The sequence below is a fragment of the Leptosomus discolor genome, chromosome 3, assembly GCF_034619465.1.
Source record: "Leptosomus discolor isolate bLepDis1 chromosome 3, bLepDis1.hap2, whole genome shotgun sequence".
NCBI lineage: Eukaryota > Metazoa > Chordata > Aves > Leptosomiformes > Leptosomidae > Leptosomus > Leptosomus discolor.
In genome coordinates, this window is record NC_141393.1 from 80,397,650 (window position 1) to 80,409,845 (window position 12,196).

At 39.4% G+C, this 12,196-nt stretch overlaps 1 protein-coding gene across 3 annotated transcripts in view; it reads left to right on the top strand.

Annotated features, from left to right (window-relative positions):
- GLMN (glomulin, FKBP associated protein) overlaps window positions 1-12,196 on the top strand; it is a 22,737-nt gene continuing 10,541 nt past the window's right edge. For 2 of the 3 annotated variants that reach the window (XM_086462774.1, XM_086462775.1), the window contains exons 1-10: window positions 1-37; window positions 1,698-1,774; window positions 2,278-2,403; window positions 3,820-3,939; window positions 4,736-4,844; window positions 6,070-6,316; window positions 6,803-6,902; window positions 10,362-10,549; window positions 11,019-11,072; window positions 12,015-12,045. In XM_086462774.1, coding sequence (XP_086318900.1) covers window positions 1,709-1,774; window positions 2,278-2,403; window positions 3,820-3,939; window positions 4,736-4,844; window positions 6,070-6,316; window positions 6,803-6,902; window positions 10,362-10,549; window positions 11,019-11,072; window positions 12,015-12,045 — 1,041 coding nt within the window. In that variant the 5' untranslated portion in view covers window positions 1-37; window positions 1,698-1,708. Of the gene's footprint in view, window positions 38-1,697; window positions 1,775-2,277; window positions 2,404-2,684; window positions 2,742-3,045; window positions 3,099-3,720; window positions 3,728-3,819; window positions 3,940-4,735; window positions 4,845-6,069; window positions 6,317-6,802; window positions 6,903-10,361; window positions 10,550-11,018; window positions 11,073-12,014; window positions 12,046-12,196 lie in introns of those variants that run through there. The other variant, XM_086462777.1, reaches the window with a different exon arrangement.

Consider the following 12,196-nt stretch of genomic DNA (forward strand, 5'->3'; position numbering starts at 1 on the left):
GGAGAGGCGGCGGTGGCGGCGCGGTCCTGTGGAGGGGGTACGGCCGAGATCGGGGCTGAGGGGCTACGGCGGGGAGCGGGGCGCAGCGGGCCTCTAGCGGCGGCCTGCTGAGGTTGAGGGGGACCGGAGGGGTGGCCTTGTGGTTTTTAATTCAGCCGCGTGTTAAAGGGTTCCGTTGGCAGCCTCTGGGCTGGCCTGGGTGTTGTACCCCGCCTGGGGAAGGGGCTGAGGGGTGTGTTTGTTAGAGAGGAGGGAGGCTGGTGAGCGTGCATAGGAGAAGGCTTCGCATGATTCAGGTGCTGTCCACTCGCCGCTGAAACCTCTGAAAAGACTTCATTAGAAACTGGGTTAAGTATTAAGGCCTGAGACGGGCTGCGAGGTCAGCTGGTAAATCCCTGGAACAGCACGGTGGGTGCTCAGGGCATGTTTTGAGGCTGTAAGTACATTCTAAAGTTACTGAGGGCTGTAAACGCAAGAATATTATTTAATATCAGCACATATAAATGGTTTTGGGAGGATTAGTAACATCCTGTAAAATGGAAAGCTCAAATAGTACAATGTAATAATAGTAATAAAGTATGTAATAATGATGACCAAATTAAAACGGTAGTCGAGATGCGTTGGTAGGTTGTAGTGATGTATAACTGTTAAAATAGTCCTGTCGAGAATAGAAAGTGAGTTGTTTATTCTTTGTGTAATAAAATTCACATGCAGATTCTTTTTAAGCTTTTCTGAGTTGCCTGTTTTTTGTAAACATCCAGGCAGCTTAGTTATCTAGATGTTGTGTGACATAGCTGAGGTCAAACATAAGGGGAAAGGTTGAGGACATTACTTTGAAATGACTGTATAAATACAGAACTTGGGTGCTCTGGTGAGTAGTTAACTAATTATCCAGGTGTAAGGGTAATTGACACTCATAGTGATTCTATAACCAGGTTTAGGCACTTGGTGTTGCCTAAAACTATAAAGATAATGACTGCTGGTATGAGATATCACATGGGATAACCAAGCTTGATTTTTTTTTTTTTTTTTGTAATTCATGGTCCTGACTATGTAAAACTTTATACTTATTTAACATTACTCAGATGTTTAACTTCATTGGTTTTAACAAGAAAGGTTTAAATTATAGCATCTAGATATAAAAGGCGACTGAACTAGCCCGACCTAGACACTAGAAAGAAATAAATGATATTGCGTATGTATTTGTGATTGGGCAGTTGATATAAATTGGTGGTTGGATCAGCTGTGGGCATACTGGGCATCAGGTTAGAGTGTTCCAGTCAGGGCTGGGCAGGAGCTCATCTGGTGTGAGGGTAGTCACAGAAAATGCAGTGTAGCATGGGCATCTGCGCTTGGTATGCAGCGAGCCCAGACTTGCTCTGTACTAGCTGCAGTTTTCAAACAGTGCCCAAATAGTAGCTGAGGCCTCCTAACTTCTGAAGATGTCTGTGACGCTACTTGAAAAAGTGCTTCCTTATACATAGAATGCAGGTTGTTTCCTGCCTGTCATACTGTATCCTGCAAATATGGGGAGGAGAATAGTATAGTGTGTACTTCTTGAAAATGTATTTTTCCTGTTTTTTTTAATCATGTGGTCTTCATAATATCTGTTTAGGTTGTTCTCTTCCTTCTATTGGCATTGTTTTTTATAATGTTGTTATTTTTATGTGTGTTTAATACTGCACTCTTTAATGTAGAATAGTTTTCAATGCCGGAAGAACAAAGTCAAACTACCATGGCAGTTGATGAACTTCAAGCCATAATACAAAGATGTGTAAGTAGTTTTCTTTCCCTAAAAGTAACACGTGTAAGCAGCACGTGTTTCTCGTCATACATTATAATTAAACCCAAAATGATCCTAAAACACAAGACAGTTGTTAGCGGAACTCCTCATTGGCAGCTAAGTTCAGCCTCCATGTTTCATCTGCTTCTGTGTGGTGTTTATCCCAAGATGCTTGATGACTTCTGCTTCTTGGAGAAAGAAGTGTTCTGGTACTCAACTTCTTGTACCTGTCTGAAGGAACAAACCCCTAGCAGGGTGTTGTAGAAAATACATCTTCCACACAGCATGCTGTAGTCTAGACTTAAAAAGTGCTATTGAAATACTGCTTTGTCTTCTGTAGTAGCTCTTGGTAGCTTTTTTAATATGTGAAAGGTATGTATAAGAAAAGCTACAATGACGCTACATTTAATTTTGAAATGAAAGCTTGGATTTTCTTTTTTATTTTCTTTGCCTTTTATAAGTATGGAGTTTAACGTGCATATTTTTTTTTCTAGCAAATTCTGGAAGAAGCTGATTTCAAAGGAGAAGATTTTAATCTGTTTCAGGTAGCAGGTCAGAAATGTTTAGAAGATGGGTATGCAGCTCAGTTATTGGAAGTAATTCAAAATGAGAAAAATAAGGTGAGTTTGAGTTCGCACTGTATGTTAGTTGTATACCAACATGGTTAAATAGGTAAAACTGCTTGTTTAAAAGGGAAAACTTTCACTGTAGAGCAAGGTTGTACATACAAATAGTTAATAAGTTGCTCTGTATTCAGTGCATATTCTTGTGTAACTTCAGGTAGCTCACAGAAACCAAGTCATGGTAATCTTAAAACCATTAATAACTGTTTTTCAGTGGGTTGAGCAAAGAGAAGGCAAAAGCATAACATAGAGAAAGTGACAGTGGCCCTCTTTTGCAGGACAGGGTTTCAGATGGTGTACTGGGTCTAGCTGCCATGGGGTTGATTTTCTTCACGGCAGCCCAGCGTGGTGCTGTGTTTTAGGTTTGTGATCTAAACAGCGTTGGTAACATGCCAGTGTTTCAGCTATTGCTTATCGGTGCTTATCCAGTGCCAAGGCCTCCTCCGTTTCTCACTCTGCCCCCTCAGTAAGGAGGGAAGTTGGGAGGAGACACCGCTGAGCCAGCTGACTCGAATGAATGCACGAGATATTCCGTACCATGTAACATCACGCTCAGCGATAAAAACACATGGGGATGGGGACCCATTCCAAAGTAGCTGTTGCTTGGAGACTGGCTGGGCATTGGTCTGCCAGTGGGAGTTGGTTTGCATCATTCCCTCCCCTGCTCTCTTTTGTCCTTCACTTATTAAATTGTCCTTATCTCGACCCATGAGTTATTCTCTGTTTTGCTGCTCTGAATCTCTCCCCCATCCCGCTGGGGAGAGGAGAGCGAGCGAGCGAGCAGCTGGTGGGTGCTTAGCTGCTGTCTGGGGTCAACCCACCACAGATAGATATAATAATATTGGCAAAACTAAAAGTCAGCTAGGCTGATGCTAATGTAGGAGGTGCCAATGTCTGTTGGCACTTTGAGGAGCTGGGAGAATGTGCTAAATTGTACACAGATAAATGGGAAGTTCAGAAAGGAAGTGGAGGATGGAGTGTTTTGGCCATGTTACGTGGGGTTTGCAGTCTGGTTTTGAATTTTGTGAGTTTGGACTAATAACTGAAGATCTTGATCCCCTCAGGTTAAACATAATTTATCTAAGTGTTCATTCTTTCAGCAAAACTCCTCTGCTCAGTCCTGCTTTAAATTTATTGTTATATAAATTCCCAGAAATGTATATTGATGTGTTAGAATTGATACATTGAAGAAAACTACAAAATATGCAGCTGTGTTTGCAGTTACAGGGAGAGAGTACAATGTATGTGAAGTACAGAACTTCATGGTAATAGTTGTTAAATTTTCAATGACGTTATAGTGTTGGTTACAGCCAGGACGTTGGTCTGTTGTCTTTTTTAGCCTTCATATATACAATCTTTCTGGGTTTAGAAGATATCCAGTTTTGGTTTATTCTCTGAAAATCTGGTTTTTAGGTTATCATCAAGAATATGGGTTGGAATCTCATTTCTCCTCTTGTTAGATGTATTTTCATGTATAAACAGGAAGATGATAAGTATGAACACTGCCTGAAGATACTGTATCAGTTGGCACAGGTATGTTTTTGGAATATATGGTTATAATACAATAATTGTAGCGAAGGGAGAGGTCCTAATTTCCCCCCTGATTTCCAAAGAAAACAAGGCATGAATAGTTCTGGGTTCTTCTGTCCATTTGCTGTCACTTTTAAACCAGTTTCATCTGAAGTAGATGCAGGTTTAGTGTTCTGAGATAATTTACCTCTTACAAATCTTGTGAAATTAGTACCTGGGCAAAACAGAGACCGAGCACTACCTAGAAGAAAAAGGCAGATAGAACTCATAAAGTTTTTGATAGCCAGCTGCTGCAGTCAGAGCAGCCGCAGCGATACGGCCTCTTGTCTACTGCAGGTATAGTACGACAGTGATTACGTGGTGGTTCTGATGGCGTAATAGGGGAAAAAGTTGTAATCCGTTAGAAAACTAGTTCCCTTTCATTCAGGTACTTGAAGAACAACTGCAAACTTTATAGCTTGAGTTAAATTCCACTGAAGTTTTTCTTTTCTCTCTACTCCTAAGGGTTACTTGGCTAAGGTACCATGAGGTAGACCATAGAAGTCAAGTTTAGCCTAATTATTTATTATTATATGTTTTCAGCTTATATGAAAGTGTACACACATATGCACTCTACAGAAGACATTCATTGAAGGGAAGTACTTAGTGTTTCCTATTTGTTCCCTTAAAGATTATCTTGGATGTTCAGATCTTCTTTCTTGACATTCAGGAACTTCTGTATTGGAAGTTTGCTGGTGATTGATTTTTTTAGCTCATGGTCATGGTTATTAAAAAAATACGCCTTGTTCCTCTCTTGCAGCTATGCAATCCGAAGGAACTTTTTTTGGGTTTACTTGAGCAGATTGAGCAGACCTCTGGAGAGCGAGTGTGCCAAACTGTCATGCTATTGCTTCAGCCGTTGCAGACAGGTAAGATTCATTTTCTTATGTGATTTCTGAATTAAATTCTTTTCTCATTTATTTATCAATTTGGTTTAGCCTTTGCTGGAATCGTTTCAGAATATGTCTGTCCTGACAGGCTTTAGAGTCTTACTATATTCTGCAAAGTAACACAGGGTATAACTTTCATGCTTATATTGTCCTCTTAGAAAAAGATTTTAGATGGGATTAATAGCATCAGTTGAAAAAGCGATATTCAGCTATTTTTCATCATTTTTTCATCATTTACAAGAATGTGGTCCTATGACTGTTACATTTAGAGGTGTAAACCATTCATGCTGTTGTTACAGAAACTGAGAATTACATGGATTTGTGAAATTCTTCATTATTTAACTTTTAAAACATGCAATTCCATGTTCTCATAGTGTAGGTATAGCTAAGATTGAAGCAGGCAGAAGTATTTGATTGGTGGGGGGGGAAGCCTTTTTCTGGCTCACCTATAAAAACTAACAATGTTGATTTTGGACACCCACTAAGTGGGTAACAAGTGGTGTTTTGATATGTGAGATGAAATCAAGTCTTGTGTATCAAGTTTAAGTCTGATTGTAGAAGTCTCTGGGATGTGTTCTTGAATTATGCTAGAATTTAACAAGAGAAGCGTTTTGGTAATTAGAAGTATGTGGGTTTTTGGATAGCCAACATGCAGTTAGCCTGCGCTGAGAGCAGTTTAAGTGGAGAGCCACTTGTGCTGCTTCCTCAGTCTGGGAGCCCCTCTGTTGGTTCTACCATCGAGTAGAGGACAGTTCTGAGCTGCTTTGGGTAGAGTCACATCTCAGCAGAAAGGCTGGGCCGTTGTCTCAGGTTTTGCCAAGCACAGGAGGACTCAAGCAATAAATGAGTTGTCCAGGTCAGAAAAATGAGTGTTATTTCATTTAGACTGGTTGTAGAAAGACAAAGTTTTTCAGGCCTCATCATGGTGGTACAGAGAAAGGAAAAATGTGTTGAAAGTCACGACAGCTTTAATATTTGTCATTCTCACGTGTATAGTCATCTTAACTACAGCAACCTAAACTAGCTGATGATCTTCAGTCTCGCTGGGTTTGCTCATGGGACTTCAACTATCAGTCCCTCTCCTTCCCAGAAACTAAAGGCTTTCTTATGTAGTCACATTGTTTTTCTTCATGTTTTCTACTAAGTTGGCAATAATGTCTCAAAATGTTATCTCTCTTTTTTTTTTTTTTTTCCTTTCCCCCAGTGCTTTTGAAACTTCAGAACAAGAAGGCCTACTCAGTGGGTTTATCTTTGGCCATGATTATGAATCAGCTTACTCCCTTACCTGTACCTTATACAAAACAACAAATACAAGAAGATAAACTTGGTCTCTGTCAATGTTGTAATGCAGTGGTGGACTTCGCTAAACCTTTTGTGAATGAAGTCGTTAAAAACATGGAAAAATCATCAGAGTACAATGACATGGAGCTGAAAGAAGAGTTATTAAAATTGTGAGCATTTTATGTCAGCGTAATACATTCCTATAGCATAACAAAATGAATAGTAGGCATTTGTTACATAGGCAGTAAATAAATCATCGTGTTAGTGTTTTATAATGCTGATAGTTTATATTAGCTAATATGGTATTTCACAAAAGAAAAAACCCACCCCTAAATATGCCTTGTATATTTATGAAGTGAGAGAAGAAGGGTAAAAATAATTTTTTTTTTTTTTTTAGTGGTAAAGAAATATTAGTCTCTGTGCTGTGGTGCTGATTGGGTATTCCTCTGCTTCTCAGATTTACAGCAGTGAGGATAATCACGTTCTGGAGGTGAAATCTAAGGAGACTTTTTTTTTTTTTTTCCCATTCTCCTTGGAGTACCAGGTGTAGCAGCAGCTAAAATGCGTATAGACTTTATTCTTGGTCATCAGTGACACTACTACAGTCTGTGTTTGTGACCGTGTTGGTGATTTGGTTTCACCCCTTTTTATTTCAGCTGTATGAAAAGCCTGAAATACCCATTATTGACAGCTCAGCTTGAACAACTTGAAGGCATTGAAGAACATCCCTTTCGTCATTTTGCAACTGAAATTGTAGTAAGTGCAGTCAAAATCAATTACGTTGTTTACAAAACCAGTGTTCTAGTTCAGCATTGCCTAGAATTCGTTCTAGAGCTTGTTTTGCTTCCTTTGTTGGTTAGTGGGATGACTTGATAGGCCTTGCAAGATAATGCAGGTAGGTAAAGGTCTAGAACAGTTCAAGGTCCCGTCTCTGGAAATTACAAATCTTGCAGACCCAGTTTTGCTCCATGATAAACCAGTATGAACTGCTTTCTGAATCAGCAGCTGCTACTTTGCTGTAGCTGCTTCTTTTTCTTGGTGACGTATGAATTTATTAGAATATCTAAAGGATCATCTTTGCTGCATTATTATGTCAAGGTAGAATCTACATGTTACCTATAATCCAAGCGTTGGCACAGAGAGAAATCTTTTAATATGCTTAGTGCAGTGCCAGCTGACTATGAAAGAACATAAATTGATGCTTGACTGCTGCTGATGCTGTAGCTGGATATTCAGCGGGAATGTGTCCGCTCCATGCCACCAGTGCAGTTACTCTAGTTTTGGATGTTTGACATAGCAGCTGCGTTTTATTAGAGCAAGATTATTGTGGCTATAGATAATTTTATCTAAATTTGCATCAAAACCAAGCCTTATAAGGAGATAGTCGGGTACAGTCCATGCTTGTGTTGGAACACACGTGCATGTATGTTTTCACAAATAGGATTAGGTGTGATTAATAAAGTCACAGCAAGTAGAGCTGTGCTTTGTTCTTGTTTTGAATGTGGTAAAGAGTATTTCCTCTCTTGCACATAACCAAATGTAGTGGCTTGACCCCAGCTGGCAGCTAAGCCCCCACCCAGTCACTCACTTCGGCTCCCCAGTGGAATGAGGGTGAGAATCTGAAGGGCAAAAGCAAAAAAAACTCCTGGGTTGAGAAAAAGACCATTTAATAAGTGAAGGGAAAAAACCCCGAGTGATACAACGGCAGTCACTCGCCACCTCCCACCAGCAGACTGGTGCCCAGCCAGTCTCTGAACAGCAGTTAATCTGAAAAATATTACTTCCCTCTCCTCCCTCCTGTGCACACCCCCCCCAGTTTGTTGCTGAGCATGATGTTATACGGTATGGAATAACTCTCTGGTCAGTTTGGGGCAGCTGTGTCGCTGCTGTGGTCCCTCCCAGCTTCTCTGGGGCAGAGTGAGAAGCAGAAGGCCTTGACACCGTACAAGCACTTTCCAGCAATAGCTGGTGCTGGGGTGTTACCAACACTGTTCTGGTCACAAATCTGAAACACAGCACCGTGTGGGCTGCCGTGAAGAAAACCAATTCCGTGCCAGCCAGACCCAGTACCACCAAGGTTAAAATATCTGTAAACATCAGTTGTTTCTAATTTTCAAATGCATGGTTATACAGTGGTTTGTGTTGGGCTGATGAAATGAAGGAACCTTGACAGCCAGGTGCTGGATTATTTTATAACAGTTTATTCAGAAGCAGGCTGGTAAATCTTGTAATGAAATAGAAGAGTGGAAAATATTCTCACTACTAAGTGGAGTCTTCCCTCAGGGTAGCCAGAGGGCCCCTAGTTGGGTGATGCTGCATAGGCAGTAGCAGCTCATTTGTATCAAGATTGCAGCTAAGTCTTCAACTCTTCTAAACCAAGCTGGCGTTTTGAGCAGTATAGGAGAACTGAGCATTAAGTGACCATTAGCTGGTTATTAATATTTACAGTTAACAAAAATACAATATTGGCTTTTTTTCTGTAAGTTGTTTTCTTAACTATGGATACGCTTGGTTTTCATCTTAATGTCGACTGTATGAAAGAATAGTTAAGTTTGAGCTTTGGACTTTGTTCTACCTTGTTATCCCTGGTTAGAGGAGAAGAATTCACAAGTCAAATATAGAAAGACAAAAGTCATTCCGAAGAATGCCTGGAGCTATGTAAGAGGGAAATGGAAATTACCAAGAAGGTGGAGTGGGGGTGAAGCTGGCTGAAGGACTGAGGACATCTAGCTGTTGGAGGAAGATCACTAAAATGGCTGTGAACTATGAACTAGCGAGTTAAAGACAGACAGCTTTTTGTATGATACAACAGAGGAACTAGTCCTAGAAGAGCAGAGAGACTGGGTCAGTGTGTCATTTTGGGGGAGGGAATGGCACACTAAGACTTGATGAGTCTCAAAAGGAAGACTTGGAGCCAGCTGGAATGAGGAAAGCACACCTAAATGTACTATATGTATGCAAATGTGCATACACGTAGAGGAAATCTGGAAGTTGCTGTGTGATTAAACTCTTTCTTTTCCAATTTGTGTTAAAAAATCTAAGCATTTTTGCACACAGAATTCTATATCCAAATGTTAAGATTGTAAAGTGAAGCACACCAAGCGGTTAGCGAAACTTTTGGTTGTTTTTCAACAATAGTTAAGGTTTTCTGTCATGATCACTTTCCTTTTTTTTCCACAGCATGTCTCAGCATAGGATGGAACTGCTGTGTGAATCGATCAGGGGTTGTGCAATGAAAGAGAATCTTGTCTCTGGGACAGGATTTATTGCAGGACTTTGAGGGTGTGCAGTGAAGCAGGGATTACCAGATCTCATGGTTAAGATAGTGGAAGGGTGCTCTGAAAAACTGGCTTTTTATCCTGCCTTTCCTGTTGGGCACAGTCTAAAATCATGGTTTTTGTCCTAATTGTGAATTACCTTTTCTTCATTTTCTCAAGAAATTCACTTCTGCTGTTTGTGGAATTGGGTAATGAGAGCTGCAGCTGAGGCCAGTAAAGTCATGCTTTGACTATGTGACATCTTGTGTAAGCCTAATTTTCCAAAATGTGAGATCCCAAATGTTCAGTTTGGACAACCCCGGAATAGTGAGTTGACCTCGATTTTGCAGTTTCTTCATAATATGTACGATAGGAGTCACGCTGCCTCCTGATCCACGTGGATGTGTGTGTGTGTGTGTGTGTGTGTGTGTGTGTAACCACACTAGTTATCTGCCAAGTCCTCCGGTGTCATTGTGTTGTCCATCACGGGGAAGAAAGGCCATACAGAGCGATTCTGACGTTAAGGCAGAGCTTGCCTTTAGCTGATGAACACCATGTTGCATATTGGTTACTGAGCAGAAAACAAAATACGGAGTGGTCTGTGATCTGAAGAACACAGGGGTCCTGTGGCGTAACGTGGTCATGAAGCTACCGTATTCCTAGCCGTGTGGGTAAGGGAGCCGAACTGGGGTTTTGCAGGGTGACTTTGGTTTGTCTTTTGCTAACTTTTGGGTGCTTGACTTTGCTGTCTTGGTAACATTCTTCTAATAGTAGTTATTTTTTTCTGCAGGGTCTTTTTTGTGTATGTGTATTTATCATAAATGCTCACAAAATATTTATATTAATTGATGCTTATGCTATCTAAGAGAGTTACTGTAAATATAGTGAAAGCTTTGAAACTTAATTGGTATACAGGTCTTCTAAAGGCACCTATAGGCAATCTGTCTTTCTTTTTTAGAACATTTTGTGGGATATAAGAGAATTGATACCATTAGTGTTTTTACATCGTAAAGGCAAAAGTCCACACTGGGAGAATGAGGAGTTTGCAGACATAGAGCGAAAGGATTCTGCAGATTCTTTGGCATGTCTGTCATATCTGATGTTTGTTCAGCATTTTGGTATGGATTGCTTTCCAGTGGTATTTAGGTAAGAACTATTCTTCCTCATTCATCCTAGGTCTGTACTTTGAAGATTCTTTCTGAGCAGAAAACTTTATTTGTGAATAGTTGTGAATGAAATCTGTGCCTTTCACTAGTTTTGTTTCATGGCAACCTTTATACGTTGGTATTTTGTATAGCTTATAGTGTATACGTAAGAACATCCTCCAGTCCTGCAGATTACTCTGTTATGATTTAATTTTAGACGAGCTGTCCTATTGAAGAAACTGGTAGGGTTAGTCACATGCTGAAAATTAACATGTATCAAATTTTTTAGATAGTTTTCACGTAAGAGTTCTTAACAGCGATTTGGCTTAATATTTTGTATCTATTTAAAAATATTATTTTCATAAAGATATTTTAATTTTCAAAAAAGACTAATCTTGAAAAATATGTTAACTATGTGCAGATCTATCTGGCTTATGCAGTTTAACGTAAACCTAATTTTTCTCTTCTAGTCCATCATACCTTCTGCAGTGCAATATGATGCATATTGAAGTGCTACTGAAAAGGTAGTTTATGGTATTTGGAGTTCTAGATAGTGGGTGTGATCTTTTGTAGTAATTCATAGAATCAAGTTTTGAATATTCCAGAGAACTTCAGAGGAATTTTTTAAACCTGAGAGTTAAAAAATAGCAAGTTCCACAACAAGATGGCTTCTTTTACAAACAAGTATAAAAAATCATCTAAACCCTTTTATTTATTGTTTTTGGCATGTATTGTGGTATCGTTTTTAGAACCTTTATTCTGAAAGTGCAAAACTAAGGTCTTTTAAACACATGCAGAATAATTAGAGTGTACATTTACTTGCACTTCTGTAACGATTAGTTTACTACTAGAGACTGTTGTGGTAGTATTTATGTGAATGTATTGCCATACGATAGGCAATCCCATTAGAGGTCAGGCTGTCTAAAGGAAACCAGACTTTTCTATATACTATGATTATTTCACCCTCCATAAGCAGCAGTGTTGACCAAATAGTTTCTAGCACTGCTAGAGAAGGGAAGTTTCCCATTATGACTGCTCACCATTTGCTGGTGAAATTTAAACAAACCTTCCTGCTCTCTTCGGTTTAGGATCTGCTTGTGTTTTTCTTAGGCTTGCAGAAGTGTGCAAATGGGATCATCTGGGAAAAGTTTCAGTTTCTTTGTTTATCGGTGTCTTGATACCCGTAGGTGTGAGATGCTGCTTTTGAGTGTTTCTAAAAATTGAGGGGGAAAAAAAGTCGGGTTTGACCCTGAAGAGAGCATTCCAGTTTTCAACTTTTTGTCAGCCAGTTTATTCTAAAAGTCTTTCAGGGGAATAACGAAGATGTTACATTTAGAAAACAGAATGGAAGTTGTTGAAGGACAAGTTCTTTTTGATCTCTGTGGCAGTATTTCTTCTGAAATACCAACAGTATCTTTTTAATTAACAACTTAAATTTGATAATGTTTCTTTTTTTTTTTTCCTAGAACAGAAGAATCTGTGTTATCTAAAGGACTTGTAAGTTTTCTTTTAATCAAATTTTCAATGTTAGAATGTTTATTTTTTCCAATTTAAGTAAATTGGAAACTTTAGTTTCCCTTTCTAAGAAAGGTACAAATGATAGATCAGATAAGATTTCAGAAATATTTTGAGATTTAGTTAGATATTC